Source organism: Oncorhynchus mykiss, chromosome 7 (genome assembly GCF_057628025.1).
Source record: "Oncorhynchus mykiss isolate SJ-2025 chromosome 7, ASM5762802v1, whole genome shotgun sequence".
Taxonomy (NCBI): domain Eukaryota; kingdom Metazoa; phylum Chordata; class Actinopteri; order Salmoniformes; family Salmonidae; genus Oncorhynchus; species Oncorhynchus mykiss.
In genome coordinates, this window is record NC_143028.1 from 65,197,358 (window position 1) to 65,216,093 (window position 18,736).

An 18,736-nucleotide genomic window follows, 5' to 3' on the forward strand; every position below is an offset into this window, starting at 1 on the left:
TAGTCAAGGACTGAAATACATGCATTTAAAATGTCACACACAGCCTAAATATCAGTACATACACACAAACTAGGTCTAATACATGGTACAATGCAAATTACAATTCAATATATATGAAATGGCTTTTTCTTCACAGTCCCCTTTGTGCAGTAAGGTGTTATTTTATGTTAATTTAAACTGGTTGTATTGGTAGCTTGAGTTACGTAGGGTGGCAGAGTTCCATGTAGTCATGGCTCTATTTAATATTGTGCTTTTCCCTGCCTCTGTTCTGAACCTAGGTACTGTGAAAAGCGGCCTCTGGTTGCATGTCTTGTGTCCGAACTGTGCCAACTGCTTGAACAGACAGTTCCCTTCAACACATCAATACCTTGCACAAAAACCAATAGTGATGCAGTAAATCTCTCCTAAACTTTGAGCCAGGAGAGACTTACATGCTTGTTACTGACACTTCCCCTCTGTATACATTGTAAGTGCGATACGTGCTGCGTTGTTCTGGACCAACTACAATTTACCAATGGGTTTCTGTTTCTTTGCCGCTCATGACCATACAGTAGTCCAGGTGCGACAAAACTAGGGCCTGTACGACCTGTCTGGTCGACTGAGATGTTAAGAAGACAGAGCAACGCTACATGGCCAGACCTCTTCCCATTTTAGCAACCATTGAGATGATCTTTGACACTCACACATCACATCCGGGGTATGAAATAGCGTCCCTAGCAACCAGTGCCATAGAGCGAGAGACAAATCAATAATTTGTCGAGTTTTTATCTATCATCACGATTAAGCACACATATTTTACATTCAAGGCGATTTTACATTGCTGCGGTGTGCAGTGGAGCAGGATGAGCATCCACAACGATTACGTTTTCCAAACGGAGCTGTCCTGAGGAACGAATTACTTCCGTCACCACCTAGAACGACTATGGCGGAGAAACGTCGGTCCGGAGGAACTTCGGGGATGTCCGAATCCAAACCGACCAAGACCGACACCGAGCGGGAGTTCCTATCGCAGGCGGGAGTCGGGGAGTTACTCCGAGGGGCTCTGCTAAAGATGGTAGAGGCCAGGTCGGAGGACCCAATGGGGTTTTTGGCAGACCATTTCTGTAATCAGGCCTCCGAGGCTGAGAATGGGACGGGTGGATGCTGCAGCGATGGAGATTTGCTAAACCTCGGCGCAGGCGCACACGAGCAGCAGCAGCTGAGCCGAGCCCTATGGCACCTGCGTCTAGCGCATCACTCTCAGAGGTAAACCAGAAAGAACATGCATTTTGCGACTGCCAAGCTCAATTCTATGTTCTCGTTTTATCTCACAATGAAATAACACAACCCACCGTGCAAAAACGGGTTCAAGCAACCGTGTTTCCATGTGATGTTAATAAAAAAAATATGTGGTGTTGAATCAACGTGGAAAACTGATTGGATTTGCAAAAGTCATATTTTTTTACCTAACTTTTTAACCTAAATCCAATGACCAGGTGACATTTTTGGTTGAATTAAGTTAGTTGACAACTGCTCAACCAAATGTTCATCATAACTAGACGTCTGTTCCCAGTGGAAATGATCCATGTGTGCCTGTGCAAGTGTACCAGTGTAGGCTGCTGAGGGGAGGACAGCTCATGATAATGGCAGGAACGGCGCCAACGGAATAGCATCAAACACATGGAAACCATGTATTTGGCATCATTCAACCGCTCCGGCCGTTACCACGAACCCGTCCTCCTGTGATGTGTATGTCCACGTGTGTATGTCTTCAGATCTGCCTTCAGTAACAACGTCCGTGTGGCCTACGACCTGCTAACGCAGACAGGGCCCCAGCGGCGAGGAGCAGTGGGTCCCAGTGGCCCTGCTGGTCAATGCAGCTCTAACAGCCCAGGTGGGGGGGTCAGGGGCCGCCTCTACACACACACCCTCCAGGTAGGGTATACAATTGACAAGTCATACTGTAAACACTGCTGGTTTCAGAAACCATTCATTTCCATTGTGTCCTTGAGCAAGGCACTTAGATCAGCGTTATAGCGTGATTGACATTTAAGATCATTTTTGATTGAGCTGACAGATGCAGCATTTACCGTGAATGTAGTTTCCATGAACGAGGAAACATTGCCTTTTAAGTTTCACTGTAAAGTCTACACCTGTTGTATTCAGTGCATGTGACAATAAATAAATATGATATATATTATATATATATGGTGCATAGCCGAAAAGGGGAGATCGGATAGAATCTAGCCCTTAACCTCTGCAGCTAACCCTGTGTGGTCTTCTCAAGTGCTGTGTTTGTGTGTTTGTGTGAGGTATTTGGGAGCAGAGTAAAATACCAATTTCTGTTGTAGATGGACATCTAAGTATTTTGTTCTGCTATATTCTACTCTAAAGTGTCTCTGCAGCGAGGGAGGCGTCCCCGTCTCCACTTCAGCCCCTCTGCTACGCCGGCTCCACTGCCAGGACCATGAGGCCGTGCCCTACGACATCTTCAGGCACGGTGTGCTGACGTGTGCTGTGTTTTCTGACTACATCCGGCGGGCGCAGAGGCTGTACGCGGAGGTCTGCGGCCCAGCTGAGGGGCCTGCTGGTCGGACACTATGTCTGGCTGTGCTGGGCACCCTCCATGAAGCCCTGGAGACCTCCCGGTCTAATGGTGGCTCCTCAGATGCTAACCACTACTCTAATGCTAACGCTAAGGCCAATCCCTACCTAGAGGCTAAGGTTAGCCGCTACCTGGAGGCGAGTGCTAAGATCTCACCCGGTAAGCTGGCCCAGGCTATGGCTGGAGCGGAGCCAGCCGGGGGAAACATGGACGCCAAGGAGTTTGAGGACGCTGCGGCAGAGCTCTTTATTGCTCGAGTAAGAGTTGTGTGTTAGCTGCTGGTGTATTCTCGTTCCTATAATGTCTGCACTGTTCCTTGTAATGTAGTGTCAGATCCTAGTATGAGATGTGTGTATGACTTTCCTCGTTCTTATGAAGCACCTGAAGAACATACAGCATGGCTAAATATATACTGTATAATATAGTACGATCATGTAAATATGATTCAATATACCAATAAATGTCAGACCTGGATTTTGCTTATTCATGCATTAATTTATAATGAAAACATCTGTTACAAGTAGGGCTATCGCGGTCATTACATTTTGTCACCCGGGGATTGTCAATCAAATAACTGTCGGTCTCACCGTAATTGACCATTAATTAACAAACCATTTAGCATCTCCTGGCTTCCACCCAGAGCCTACAAGCCACTGAATCAGACCTCTGGGACATCTACATTTAAAAAATATAAGAAATCCATGTAATTTAGCTTACACCATTACAATAAATCCATAAATAATTTTAGGCTGGTCTAAAGAAACATGATATGAAGTAAAATGTAGTCTATTTTGTAACAGAAGGGCATACTCGGAGTTGTCTTTATTTTAGGCCCTGATCTGGCTATTCCATATGGCTGTGGGTTACACTAGTTCATTGAGCAGACAGCAATGCACTTTTGGCAGCGATTACAGCCTTGAGACTTATTGGGTATGACGCTACAAGCGTGGAACACCTGCATTTTGGGTGTTTCTTCTCTGAAGATCCTCTCAAGCTCTGTCAGGTTGGTTGGAGAGTGTTGCTGCACATCTATTTTCAGGTCTCTCCAGAGATTGGAGAGTTTGATCGGATTTAAGTCCGGCCTCTGGCTGGGCCACTCAAGGACATTCAGAGACTTGTCCTGAAGCCATTCCTGCGTTGTCTTGGTTGTGTGCTTAGGGTTGTCCTGTTGAAGGTGAACCTTTGCCCCAGTCTGAGGTCCTGAGTGCTCTGGAGCAGGTTTTCATCAAGGATCTCTCTGTACATTGCTCCGCTCATCTTTCCCTCGGCCCGGACTAGTCTCCCAGTCCCTGAAAAACATCCCCACTGCATGATTCTGCCACCAAACCAAGCGGGCTGTCATGTGCCTTTTACTGAGGAGTGGCTTCCGTCTGGCCACTCTACCATAAAGGCCTGATTGGTGGAGTGCTGCAGAGATGGTTGTCCTTCTGGAAGGTTCTCCCAACTCCACAGAGGAACTCTGGATCTCTGTCAGAGGGACCATCTGGTTCTTGGTCACCTTCCTGACCACGGCCTTTCTCCCCCGATTGCTCAGTTTGGTCGGGCGGCCAGCTCTAGGAAGAGTCTTGTTGGTTCCAAACTTCTTCCGTTTAAGAATGATGGAGGCCACTGTGTTCTTGGGAACCTTCAATGCTGCAGACATTTTTTGGTACTCTTCCCCAGATCCTGTATCGGAGCTCTACAGCAAATTCCTTCAAACTCATGGCTTGGTTTTTGCTTTGACATGCACTGTCAACTGTGGAACCTTATATAGACAGGTGTGTTCCTTTTCAAATCATGTCCAATCAATTGAATTTACCACAAGTGGACTCCAATTAAGTTGTGGAAACATCTCAAGGATGTTCAATGGAAACCGAATGCACCTGTGCTCAATTTCGAGTCTCATAGCAAAGGGTCTGAATATTTATGTAAATAAGATATTTCTGTTTTAAATTTTTAAATGTGCTAAAATGTCTAAAAACCTGTTTTCGCTTTGTCATTATGGGGTATTGTGTGCAGATTACTGACACAGTTTTTGTTGTTTTTAATCCATTTTGGAATAAGGCTGTAATGTAACAAAGTGGAGTTATTTATGTTGCGATACAAATGTTGGGCTATATGGTTTGATTTTTAATATATTCTATAGCTGCATGATGCGACTCTAATGATGATTTGAAATAAGTCGCATGATATATTAGGAAAGTTGAGAAATCAATATAGTAGGCCTAGCCTATCGAAAGATGATAGGATCCTCCTCTTTTTAAGAGGCCATCACTGTTTTCTCATGCAATTGCATAGCCTATAGAAATGTTGCGCAACATGAGCTCATGGGCTCTTATGAAGTGTTCTATTAGATTTTTGATGACATTTGCATTGATGTCAGAGTGATTAGAGGGACAGAGAGGCAGTTACCAAGTTTGGTCGGTTATAAATGACCATCAGCAGCATCAGAGCTTGGAAAAGCCTAATTACAGTGACATGGAATTTTACTACTGTCATGACTCGTGACCGCCGGTGAGGCGGTAATATGGCCAGTAGCCACCGTAACAGAGCTAGATACAAATAAAAAGTTTTTATTCCGTTATAAAGCCTTCATATACAACAGTGAACGTATGACACATGCCATTCCTGAGAATGGAGACAAGACAATTAAAGCTCCTATGTATTTACTGCAGATGTGACCATTTATTAGGAAACATGGAACATCAGATTTGCCTAAATATTTCCGTCAGTTAACAGCAATGATGGCTATACCTCCTCCACACACCTCCAGTGTGGTCATAGAAACAGGTGGCTACAGGTAGTAATTTTTTATATAACAAAATAAACCTTTTAGTAGAAAACAAATGAATAACCAGAGCATCATAGATGAGTTAGCTGACAACGTCACACAAAAGATCCTCACAGTTCAATGGGGCAGCAGTCCATGAGTTGTAATTCTGGATGGCCAGATGGCCACCAACAATGACAAGAAACTACAATGTGGAGAATTGTGACTCGTTTCATCTTGTTCTTGATACCATGTTTTGTTTTGATGTGTTTTGACTGAATTCATATCAATGCTATTATGGCTAAAATTCACCAGCTAACCAACAACTGTAATTATGTATTTGAGACAAGTGTTTGTTGTGCAAATGCAAGTAGCCAGCTGCCATTTTTTTAATACAACAAAATCCACTTTTAGTAGAAACAAAATTAATAATCAGAGAATCATAGAGATTCAGTAAAATGTTAAACCTGCTTACATCCCCTATATTTTATCCATTCAATGTTAAAGAGATGACTTACTTTTTCATGGGTCTGTATGGAAGTCATTTAAATCATAATTGGGGAAGAAATAGAAAAGCACAAAAAAATACAATCCATTCAGTAATGATCAAATCTAAAACACACTTATTTCCGTATTCTCCTACATTAACACCGAGGGCTTCACAGCCAGAGCACAATAACTTAGCATTCCAAAGCACAAGTGAAGTAGAGTAAATGCATCATTATACTTCTAGATAATTAGTTCAAGTGCCTTGCTTCAAAACACTTAATAATATAAATTCTCATGAAAGACAATCAACGTAAGCTCACGCAACAAATGCTCATATCTATTTTTTTGTTGAGGGGGTTGTTAGACTTGTAAGAAAGCAGAACCAAACATGTTGCTGGCTCTTTGGCACCATCCAGTGGTTGATAAGAATAGCATAGTTGTGTTCTGAGTACAAAAAAAAAGTACAAGGTATAAAAACCTTTAACACACCACAGATGACATTTGTCAGATGATGCCCTTATGCCCAATACAAATATGTACCGCTCATAACACAAGAACCAAATGTCAGTGAAAATAGTGCAGTTGACATCAAAAGGCATGTCAGTTTAAAAATGGCGTGTGGCATTTCTACTGTACCTAAGAATTAGGCTTATCAGCAGTATCTTTGTGCTTGCACACTCAGCATTCTATGTTTAAGCAATAAGGCCAGAGGAGGTGTGGTATATGGCGAATATACTATGGCTAAGGGCTGTTCTTAGGCGTGATGCAACGTAGAGTGCCTGGATACAGCCCTTAGCTGTGGTATATTGGCCATATACCACAAACCCCTGAGGTGCCTTATTGCTATTATAAACTGGTTACCAACTAAATTAGAACACAAAATGTTTTTGGGTCATACCTGTGGTATACGGTCTAATATACCACGGCTTTCAGCATTCAGGGCTCGAACCATCCACATTATAATCTAATTTATTCCATTCAGTATGTTGACATTTACAGCTCGACTCAATCACACTACTAGGAGTGGTCTTGTTCAGATGCCCCCCGCCAGCAGTGGAGAGGTCACTGATTGGTTGAGAGGTGTGGTAATTCTGTAGTGCGGTGAATCATACATGTGATTATTCCTTAGGTCCGCCTCTGCCCGCAGCGTTATTTTCTACAGATGGGAAATGGAGCACAGTTGTTAGAAAAGTGGTCTTCAACTTCTGCCCTGGAGAGCTATGGGGTATGCAGGATTTTACTGCAGCCCAGCAATAGCAAATGTGGCCGTAGTGATAAAGTAAGTGAATAGAGGAAATGAGGAAGAGAGCTGTTGTACCTGGAAGTCTCGGATGTAGGTGAGGAAGAAACTGACGAAGGACAGAGCCAGAGACCACTCAGAGATGGTGCTGATGATGTGAGGGATGTAGCCCTGCAACAAACATAACTGTTACACACACACACACAGAGAATAAGGCTACTAACCGTCTCTCCAGGTATCCAGTGCAGTTTATGGGCCACATCCACTCCAAGCAGACTGGTGTACATGATGACAGATGAAACAAACAAAGAGAAGAAGTCAAGGAGTACAACAGGCAGGAGCTAGAGCCATGTAACAGAGGGCAACTCTTGCAGTTGTCAGAGGTCCTTCCAATTTGTGCAAGTTATCAGCTTCAATTCACTGTAATTGTCTAATAGCAACAACAATCTATAAGCAACAATGAATCATGATTTCATATTTGCATGTTTGGCAGAAATATAGTGCAGGATACTGCTGATAATGCTGGCAAAGGTCAAGACTCCAACGCTGAGTCGGACCCAGAATATACTCTTCCCGTGAACGTGAGGCTGCATGTACAGCGACACCAGCGTCTGCACCAGGATGTACAGGGCCCCCACACCTAACGTCAATATCGCCCCCACCAGGTGCATGAAGAACAGAGTGGTTTTCTGTAGAGGGGGAGGAGAGGTATTGATTTACAGTATCACAGCTACATACATGATTGTCATTATAGGAAAAACTGGAACAAGGACTGTAGAAGAGACCGAAAGAAATCGAGAGACAGATATACACAACAGGACACAACTCAATGGGTACCTGGAAGTTAGCGACAATGCACATGCCAAAGGAGCTGGTCCATCCCAGCACCAGGCCCAAGACGTTGAGTTTATGGAGCTTTGACTCCTCTTCGTCTGTCAAGGCTTGGACCTGCTTGTAGCGTACATACACGGTGGCTACACCTGCCACAACAAACATGATCACACATTAAAACAGTCACAAATTCAGTCCGATATACACAATTTCAAATTGATTGCTAGATTCAAAAGAGGACTCAGGGAGGTAAAGGTGATGTTACCTAGGAAGGCTGACACATCCAGCATGATTCCAAACACACATCTCTCTGGGGCAACTGTCCCTGTGAACAGAAACATGACAAGCAGAATGTCAGTCACCTCCTATTACAATGCAATGCCTACTTATGAACATACGTGATTTCAGGTATAAATGTAAAAAGACAAGGATATAAGGAGGATGTTGTTTGCATTTGGGAATCAGCCTATATCAAACCTGATGTATGGCACCAGTGGGTCCACATGTCTCAGCACCACAGCTGTGATGTAATCGATGATGAACGTGGCTGTCGTCCATAATACCAGAGCTACTGGTAGAATACACAGACCTTCCAGGAACCTCCACTGTTCTGTGTGTGTCAATCCACCAGTAGCCTATCCAAGTTAAACCACTTGTGCTGGTGTGTCGTCTTCACCTGTAGACCATGAGGTTAAGTAAGGTGCCAGAGTGCGCTGTGGGCACACACACTTAAATAAATAAATCTGCACACTTTGGTTTCATCATTCTGGATAAAATCACATTATTAATAAGACTATGCATTCCTCCCACGGGATCTCATTTCCTCTACTACTGTTTCTGTGCCTCGATGTACTAGCAAGTAACTTTAGAGATACAGAAACGTTACGGTTACATTTGCTAGGCCACAATGCGTACATGATACTGTTTAATCGGATAAATAGAGTGAACAAGCTACATAGAACACGTAGTCAAACAGATTTGTGTAAAATAACTGGAACTCTGCCAATATGACCCTATTGTACCTTCGGCGGTTCCTTTGCTGTCACCTCATCACAAGTCAATTGGTCTCACAAAAGAAAAAATTAACAGCGAGAACGCAGAAAAGCAAAGTTGTAGTTTACTCTTCTGATCGCTATAATTAAATGTACATGACACGGATTAGGGTTTATGTCATGCTCTCTCAACCAAAAACGTATTCCCTTTACTTCCTGTTAGTGTTTCAGAAGAGGCGTGGCCTTGAAATACCCGGATTTTCAGCGAACGTCAGAGGATTTTCATGTCAATAATCTGACAGCAGAGACAAAAGTTGCTTGTTACTTAAATGATAAATATATTTACAAACAGTGCTTGACTTGGACTGAAATAGGTTCTGGTAGTCATTTTGTCTGCCGGTACTGTTTACATTTAGGTGGTGTGGGGGCTGTGCTTTGGCAAAGTGGGTGGGGTTATATCCTTCCTGTTTGGCCCTGTCCGGGGGTGTCCTCGGATGGGGCCACAGTGTCTCCTGACCCCTCCTGTCTCAGCCTCCAGTATTTATGCTGCAGTAGTTTAACGTAGGTACAGTAGTAATAAAATAATACAATTTGTACGAAAAAGTTCAAATATAAATCAGATAGAGTGACCAAGCTAGATGAGTGCATATCCATAATCACAGTAAACTGTTATAATAGAACAAAAAAGAATAATAATGAAGTAAACAAAACTGACTGAATGTGCCTCCATGAAGAATCCCCTCCCCAATAGGTCCCTTTGCCCTCAATAGGACACCCCCAGCACCTACACCACCCCCATCCCCCGCAACCACATAATACAATGATAGACATTCAAATTTAAAAAAGATATACCAAGATACATATATACACACACGTACAGTACATATACATATTCACAGGACATTCAACTATTCTCTTTTCCTACTTCAGATATGTAGGTGACATTTCCACCTGGATGACAGCACATAATCAGCAAGATGGAGATGCTCTTCATCCAAGGGAATCCCTGTCCATTCTCAGGCGTTAGACAATCCGAGATGCTCACATGTCATTTACATTCCAGTCTTTGTCAGCTCCAGATTTGACTACTTCAACTCACACCCTGCTGTAATCCCTGCATTCTCAGATTCCCCGCTGTTATTAATCTCTATATTGTAATCAATAAAGTGTTTCAAAATTCTGTACTTTTATTAACATAATTTATATGTTCAGATCATTCCTGAGAGAGAAGGGGTGTAATATCTCCAGATGGATGAGCATGTGGTACCCTTCCTCACCCATGCCAACAAGATGTTACTTCTTGTTGGGTCTTTGCCTTTAAAGTAAGTATGAGAGGATAAGTAATATACAATTAACCTACTGAAAGTGCACTGACTAAAAGGCAAAACAGAACTGTCGAATTATATTACAGCTGTGTCTTTGTATACTTGCGAATTAGAATCTTGTGTAACATCATTTTGTTGGGGAAAACTGAAATGCCCATAAACATATTCCCCGGTTTGCTGAATGTGTTCTGGAGGAGTCGATTGTCTTTACAAATGTGGACAAAGATGTTATCATGCGAGAAGTAAGCAGTCACTCTCCTCCAAAACACCGGAATGTTCCATTTTTAATTGAATATAAATTGTAGATAAAAAAAAACACATGGATCTTTCAAGGTTCTTTGATCCAACTTCGGACTAGAAAGCCACTGTTACGCACGCCTCTGTGAAGAGGGAACGCAACACCCTACTACAACTCAACTCCCCGTGAAGTGAAAGCGGTATGGGACTGTAGGTGCGAGTAAGGATGACAAAGGCAGAGAGTGGTACCGTTTACAAGGAATTTATTCCGTCACACGGTAATATGGGGAAAAGGGGCTGGACAGAACCAAAAGCAAAGAACGTAAATGTCAAAGCCCCCTCTCCCACCTACCCTGCCTACCCACTACTTATCTAATTTAGCACCACCTGGTGCCCTAACCAAAATACAGGGGGTGGTCCGCCCAGGTCTTACCTAGTGTGCCTAGATAGTGAATATACTACGGGTATATGCCCGCGGGCCTCTTGCCTAAGCACTCCCTTAGGTGCCTTCCCCTTCCCCCCCTGGGAACAAACAAAACAGAATATTACAAACAATTTCACTGCATCCTATTGACACGCAACAGACATAAACAATCGGATCCCTCAGCAACAACTAACATAATACATACCAAATATCTTTCTGAGAAACAACCATCTCTCTCTCTTACAAGAAACCTATAATATTCTCTTGTTCCCTGTATGCTCAGAAAAAATACAAGTAAAGATGTATAGACTACTTGACATTATGTTTTGCTAGATGATCTGAGCCAACTGTGCCTCTCCTGTGTGGAGGTGGACAATAATGAGGAAGACACTAACTGGGTAATTGTTTGTTAAATTTTAAAGTCACATTTTTAGGAGTATGAATTTGTATAAGTAGTAATATTTCTAGAGGTAGCATCATCCGCTTTGTCTGATAATTAAATCATTGTAATTCCAGAGAATGTATTTAATGTTTTAAATATATAATATAGATTGGTTGTGATTGGTTCCACCAGTCCTGTGTGAAAACCATCCCACCATTGGAAGATTATGTCTGCGCTGCCTGTCAGGACTAGGTTAGGCTTGACTTCCAGGCAATGGTATTCCCTGGTCAACTTCCATAGAAATTGGACTAAATGTTCAGTCGATCTGTTGCAGCTTTCCAATATTTGTTTATGTTATTTATTGTCTTTTTATATTCGATGTATTGCTATTTTGTATCTTATTATGCAAATATCGAAATTTGTATTTCTTATTTAATGTTTGTTAACAAACTTAACTTTCTGTGATGTTTTGTGTTATTGTGTGATAATATTTGTGTATTATAATTATTTTCTTAAACATTACAAAATGTTTCTAAAATAAATGTTTATGTTTCTTTATACTCTAATTTTGCTTTCTGTGGCACACACTACTGGTCAACATGAGCTACCAAAATGTGTGGAACACATCAGAATCAAATACTTTCTATAGAACAAACTTCATATCAGGATAGGCAACCACAATTAATAATGAATATATGTGTGTTGTATTAAACATAGAGGAGGGAGTAAAATGTAGTCAAGCAATAAACATTTCAGAACAACTACTAGTCGAATAAGACATGGGAGAGGTAACGAATTTTGGCAAAGAGATTTATTTATAGACTAATACACTTGACACAAGTACAGACATTACTAGTGCCTCCCCGCGATCAAACAAACATACAAATAAAATGAAACGCAGCCTAGCATGATCAGAAATCTCAACTAGCAAGCAAGTCACAGTAATGAAGAATTGAGTGCGTGCGCGTTCACACGAAGGGGGCGATTCTGGCAGGGGGGAGCTTTTTGGCACAACACCTGTTCTCAGCTCGTGGGCTTCTGTCAAGTCAAACACAAATCCCTATATTCATACCGGTAATAGCACTACCATGTGCAATTTACTGAACAATTTAGTATGGACCATTGAATCAACTAAAAGTCACAAACGGTATAAATATCATCCATAGACATTAAAACCAGATATCAACACTTTACACTAGAGAGCAGTCTCAAATTGTAACAATGTTTCTACCAAGAAAAACATTGTATCCTATACCCTGTCCACCAACAGTGACGTAAATTGTTCCCGCGCTCAGTTGGCGCGTCAACGTTTCTCACGCGCAGATTTTTATGTTCACTTCAGCGCAAGCTCTGCAAGCTCTCGAACCTATTAAATTACTTTTAACCAAAGAAATGGTTGGGCAGTGAAGGTAGCTCGCTTTTATATTACCATATATTTCAACAAGTTTAAAACAAAAGTCTTTAGCAAAATAAGGATTTTTACTTTGATAGCCTGTTTTGTTTCGGCCAAAATAGGTCAGGTTGCTTTCACACAAGCTAGTTAACGTAGCTAGCTGGCTAGGTTCGAGGTTAGCATAACGTTAGCGATAGGCTAAAGCTGTCAGTTGAACCAGTTCTGTAGTACATTTATCTTCTTTATTGTCAACCAACAAAAGATGGCAACTCACAAGGGATGTGCTCTGAAAGGCAAAGCAAAAGGCACTAAAACCACCTCAGGCAAACCCCATATGGAGGACTTCAATGGGAGTTTCAACAAAGAAAACCTTCAAGGTAGTTAACTTTATTCCTGAAAGTTGGTAGCTTATAAATCTTTTTTTTAATTTTCTTCATGACATTACTATCTAATAGTCTACTTTCTTTTTTGTTACAGTAGTTGAGGCTGAGACATTGAGAGGAAGGAAACGTCTCTCAGAGGCAGATGATGACATTGACATTGACATCACCAAAGGGTAGGCCAAGCATTTGTCACAAAGTGCAGTGGTGTAAAGTACTTAAGTAAAAATACTTCAAAGTACTACTTAAGTAGTTTTTGGGGTCTCTGTACTTTACTTTACTATTTATATTTTTGACAACTTTTACTTCATTACATTCCAAAATAAAATAATGTACTTTTTACTTCATCCATTTTCCCTGACACCCAAAAGTACTCGTTACATTTTCGATGCTTAGCAGGACAGGAAAATGGTCCATTTTACACACTTATCAAGAGAGCATCCCTGGTCATCCCTACTTTCTCAGATCTGGTGGACTCACTAAACACAAATGCTTTGTTTGCAAATTATGTCTGAGTGTTGGAGTGTGCACCTGGCTGTCAATAAATACATTTAAAAAACGAAAATTGTGCCATGTTGTTTGCTTAGGGACAGACCGAAATTGACTCGGGGGAAGGGTCTGGTTCAACTCAAGGTGTCATAAAAAAAATAAATGCACCCCCTCCCTAAAGTTCAAACTATTTTCACATGACCCTCCCCTTGTACTGTAATATAAATTGAACAACCTTCCCCCTCAGAATTAACTCAAAATAATGTTTACGAGCACAAACAAACAATGACTGTAGCAATGCTGTGGTTATAAATGTGAACATTGACTTTGCCACTTCAGCAGATTTTTGTGGCACAGTTGATGTCACGCAGGGCTTCGGGCCAGAAGGTTGAGGGTTCACCAACCACCACAGACGAACTCACTCTCCCTGCTTGTTTCATTACACTACAATCAGAACTGGCTGCAGACAATGATCAGCTAGAGCTTACCCTGTGTGCACCTACGTTAAAAATGGTAGAGAGGGCTGCCTTGCTTCTAGTTCTTGGGAATTACAAGTATTTCGCTACACCCGCAATAACATCTGCTAAACACGTGTATGTGACCAATAGAATGTGATTTGATTTAGGGGGAACTCTGATGTTCAACATTCTGATGACATTCATAATTATATAAAATATATGCAACCAATTTGCCACCAACAGGTTTCTGTGCCAATGCACCACACAACCAATAAAGAAGCATACCAACTTCTGGCACTTCAATTTCATGGTTTGCGTTTTCAACACCACAATAAATAGACTATGGCTGCCACACAGTTAAGATTGATTGATTGTATTTGTCAGTTTAAAAAAAATGCATATATTCCCAAAGATTTTTTTAAGTGACCGATATTGCACAATAAAGTCAGATACTTATTTAGATTGTGGTCCCTGTTTTTTACGTAAAAACATTTACAATTACATAGATACAGACATTACAGATCTCTCCAGAGATGTTTGATCGGGTTCAAGTCCGGGATCTAACTGGGCCACTCAAAGACATTCAGAGACTTGTCCCGAAGCCACTCCTGCATTGTCTTGGCTGTGTGCTTAGGGTCATTCGCCCCAGTCTGAGGTCCTGAGCGCTCTGGAGCAGGATATATACTTTATATATATAGAAAGTATTCAGACCCCTAGACTTTTTCCACATTTTGTAAATATATATATATATATATATATATATATATATATATATATATATATACAGTGCCTTGCGAAAGTATTCGGCCCCCTTGAACTTTGCGACCTTTTGCCACATTTCAGGCTTCAAACATAAAGATATAAAACTGTATTTTTTTGTGAAGAATCAACAACAAGTGGGACAATCATGAAGTGGAACGACATTTATTGGATATTTCAAACTTTTTTAACAAATCAAAAACTGAAAAATTGGGCGTGCAAAATTATTCAGCCCCCTTAAGTTAATACTTTGTAGCACCACCTTTTGCTGCGATTACAGCTGTAATTCGCTTGGGGTATGTCTCTATCAGTTTTGCACATCGAGAGACTGAAATTTTTTCCATTCCTCCTTGCAAAACAGCTCGAGCTCAGTGAGGTTGGATGGAGAGCATTTGTGAACAGCAGTTTTCAGTTCTTTCCACAGATTCTCGATTGGATTCAGGTCTGGACTTTGACTTGGCCATTCTAACACCTGGATATGTTTATTTTTGAACCATTCCATTGTAGATTTTGCTTTATGTTTTGGATCATTGTCTTGTTGGAAGACAAATCTCCGTCCCAGTCTCAGGTCTTTTGCAGACTCCATCAGGTTTTCTTCCAGAATGGTCCTGTATTTGGCTCCATCCATCTTCCCATCAATTTTAACCATCTTCCCTGTCCCTGCTGAAGAAAAGCAGGCCCAAACCATGATGCTGCCACCACCATGTTTGACAGTGGGGATGGTGTGTTCAGCTGTGTTGCTTTTACACCAAACATAACGTTTTGCATTGTTGCCAAAAAGTTCAATTTTGGTTTCATCTGACCAGAGCACCTTCTTCCACATGTTTGGTGTGTCTCCCAGGTGGCTTGTGGCAAACTTTAAACGACACTTTTTATGGATATCTTTCAGAAATGGCTTTCTTCTTGCCACTCTTCCATAAAGGCCAGATTTGTGCAATATACGACTGATAGTTGTCCTATGGACAGAGTCTCCCACCTCAGCTGTAGATCTCTGCAGTTCATCCAGAGTGATCATGGGCCTCTTGGCTGCATCTCTGATCAGTCTTCTCCTTGTATGAGCTGAAAGTTTAGAGGGACGGCCAGGTCTTGGTAGATTTGCAGTGGTCTGATACTCCTTCCATTTCAATATTATCGCTTGCACAGTGCTCCTTGGGATGTTTAAAGCCTGGGAAATCTTTTTGTATCCAAATCCGGCTTTAAACTTCTTCACAACAGTATCTCGGACCTGCCTGGTGTGTTCCTTGTTCTTCATGATGCTCTCTGCGCTTTTAACGGACCTCTGAGACTATCACAGTGCAGGTGCATTTATACGGAGACTTGATTACACACAGGTAGATTGTATTTATCATCATTAGTCATTTAGGTCAACATTGGATCATTCAGAGATCCTCACTGAACTTCTGGAGAGAGTTTGCTGCACTGAAAGTAAAGGGGCTGAATAATTTTGCACGCCCAATTTTTCAGTTTTTGATTTGTTAAAAAAGTTAGAAATATCCAATAAATGTCGTTCCACTTCATGATTGTGTCCCACTTGTTGTTGATTCTTCACAAAAAAATACAGTTTTATATCTTTATGTTTGAAGCCTGAAATGTGGCAAAAGGTCGCAAAGTTCAAGGGGGCTGAATACTTTCGCAAGGCACTGTATAGACAGACGTACAGAAGGAGGGTAATTTGTTAATGTTCGATCAGAATATTTTGTATGAAGATAATTATATTGTTAGATGATAGGAGTAACTGGTAGGCCTGAAACATTCTTCCTCACCTCAAGTTCAATTGTCAGAGTCAGTTGGAGCGCCGGGGTGCACTGCCTTCATATCATAGGCCTGCAGTAGCTAAAGCTTAATAATAGACACACCATACCAAACCTCCACAAATGTTTCTAAACTTTATTATGGTAATATCAAAATTATGTCAAGTCATTGTTTATAGGAAGAAAAAAAAACAACTCTCCTCAAATTACAAAAAAAAGTTTGACAACCCTCACCTATTTTGGATTGCCCATCCCTCCCAGTAAATGTTGATCCATCCCTTAATAAGGATTTTTTTTATGATTTATACTTTTACTTTTGAAATTAAGTATATTTTTGCAATTACATTTACTTTTGATACTTAAGTATAGTGAAAACCAAATACCTTTACTCAAGTAGTATTTTACTGGGTGACTTTCACTTTTACCTGAGTCATTTTCTATGAAGGTAATGTATATTTACTTTTACTCAAGTGTGACAGTTGGGTACTTTTTCCACCAATGACAAAATGACATTAATTTGACTGAGGTGTAGAACATACAGTATTATCCTGTGTGAGTTAAGTTATGGTTCACATTGTTGTCATTCAATTAATATATTATGTCTTCATCCACAGAGGGGATATGATGACCATGTTGGACAGATTTGGAGGTATTGGGTTTTCCAAAGTATAATCCGATTTTCATGACTCTTCGCTACTAGAATCTTCTCTAATCTCTCTGTCCTTATATTCCATACTCTGGCCTTGCACACTGATTGCTATAGGGATTGTTTCTCATCACTGAATTTTGCTTTGCATCTATGAGCCTCTTTTTCTTCTTACTGCTAGCGGACATCAACAAAGCTTTCCTGGCAAAACGCAAACGCTTGGAAACGTTCACCAAGTCCTCTGTGAAGACCAGCCATCAGAAGATTGAGCAGTTATGGAGGGTCCAACAAAGAGACAGGTGATTAGACTAGAGTGAAAGAAGGGTGCAAGTGTGTGTGTGTGTGTAACCTGATTTACATGATATCAATTCTGCAGGAGTAAAGTGACAGAAGACTACTGCACCCAGTTCAATGCAGTCTTCAACCAGTGGGACACAGATGTGCAGAAGTCCAAGGATAACGAGGAGAAACTACTGGTATTGCTCTGTCAGGCCTCTGAAAAATCTTCAACCTATTTCTATTCTCTACCTAATACAGAGTTACACTGGCGTAACTAAGGCATCTAAGCGTAGGTGTGTGTGTGTGTTCCTGGCCATAGAGCATGTTCCAGCACCAGCAGAAAATGTTTCAGCACATGAGGGCCTCCCAAAGCCAGAGACTGAAGACTCTCAAGCAGCTGCTAGAGCAGTACATCCAGGTATATTCTCTCATAGAAGACTTTGTGATTTTAAATATGTCCCAGCTGGTTCTCACACCACCTTGTTTCGCCGTGCTGGTAGAGCCTTGATGCAATGGAGAAGACCCATATCAGCCAGCAGGGTGCTGTACAGGGCGAGCTGCGCCAGGAAATGGCACTGTTTCAGAAAAAGATCCTCATGGACACAGTAAGTAACATGACAGATCAACTTACTAAACACATTGTTTACATGCCTTATGTCACCCTTAGCTAAGCTGAAACGTTGATAATGATACAAATTGATGTGCAGTTTTGAAAATGAGAGTATTATGAGCATGAGCACCATGAGCGTGGACCATGAGCATAGTATTTAGAAAATTACACTATTCATCATAAATCATTTAGGTCAGATTTCAACAAACAATACTTTTTTATTTTATTAACAGCAACAGCAAGAGATGGCTACAGTGCGCAAGTCTCTGCAGACGATGCTGATGTAAATTATTTAGATTGAAGGGAGCCAAGAAGAATCAACTCCATCCAAAGGCTTTTTGTGTGTACATTTCACTGAGCTGGGTTGTCTGTACTGCTTTAGTTTATGACTGTGTTCCAGATAGACCTTTACAATGGCCAGAGAAGTGTTAAACATCTCAGGAACAATATCAACCTTGATTCTTTAATCTGCAAATACCAGTAATGGTTCCAGGTAGATGGGAGTTTTGAAATCTTACATTTATGGAAGTATGGTGTGTACATGTAGCATTGCATTTCTGTTATCAACTGCTTCATTCTATGTTAAATCTACTTAATTAAACCCTGATTGAGACAGCGATGGAGAAATTAAATGTGACTTTAGTTGCTAAAATGTTGTCAGGAATTAAGACCATCTGTTATTGTAAGTATATAAACATTTATCACAAATGACACTAGG

The 18,736-nt window shown here is 41.2% G+C and overlaps 3 protein-coding genes across 4 annotated transcripts; 2 read left to right on the plus strand and 1 right to left on the minus strand.

Moving 5' to 3' along the window:
* The first annotated feature begins 688 nt into the window (after window positions 1–688).
* Window positions 689–3,058, plus strand: tpgs1 (tubulin polyglutamylase complex subunit 1). Its single transcript, XM_021610402.3, has 3 exons — window positions 689–1,245; window positions 1,755–1,914; window positions 2,374–3,058. Exons 1-3 carry the CDS (start codon window positions 923–925, stop codon window positions 2,857–2,859), a joined length of 969 nt encoding a protein of 322 aa, XP_021466077.1. The 5' UTR covers window positions 689–922; the 3' UTR covers window positions 2,860–3,058.
* A 2,627-nt stretch (window positions 3,059–5,685) lies between these two features.
* Window positions 5,686–10,005, minus strand: LOC110528382 (DNA damage-regulated autophagy modulator protein 2). Its single transcript, XM_090242226.1, has 8 exons — window positions 9,985–10,005; window positions 8,360–8,528; window positions 8,159–8,218; window positions 7,900–8,042; window positions 7,574–7,751; window positions 7,287–7,369; window positions 7,141–7,233; window positions 5,686–6,978 (listed from the first exon to the last, which is right to left on the minus strand). Exons 1-8 carry the CDS (start codon window positions 10,003–10,005, stop codon window positions 6,856–6,858), a joined length of 870 nt encoding a protein of 289 aa, XP_090098352.1. The 3' UTR covers window positions 5,686–6,855.
* A 51-nt stretch (window positions 10,006–10,056) lies between these two features.
* Window positions 10,057–18,731, plus strand: LOC110528385 (synaptonemal complex protein 3). 2 transcript variants are annotated; one of them, XM_021610410.3, is made up of 8 exons: window positions 12,522–13,023; window positions 13,124–13,202; window positions 17,098–17,132; window positions 17,311–17,428; window positions 17,506–17,605; window positions 17,728–17,826; window positions 17,909–18,013; window positions 18,252–18,731. In XM_021610410.3, the coding sequence occupies exons 1-8, from the start codon at window positions 12,909–12,911 to the stop codon at window positions 18,303–18,305; spliced, it is 705 nt and encodes a 234-aa protein (XP_021466085.2). In that variant the 5' UTR covers window positions 12,522–12,908; the 3' UTR covers window positions 18,306–18,731. The 2 variants fall into 2 exon arrangements, with proteins under 2 accessions (XP_090097918.1, XP_021466085.2); XM_090241792.1 differs by lacking the exons at window positions 12,522–13,023; window positions 13,124–13,202 and adding an exon at window positions 10,057–10,207.
* The last annotated feature ends 5 nt before the right edge of the window (window positions 18,732–18,736 follow it).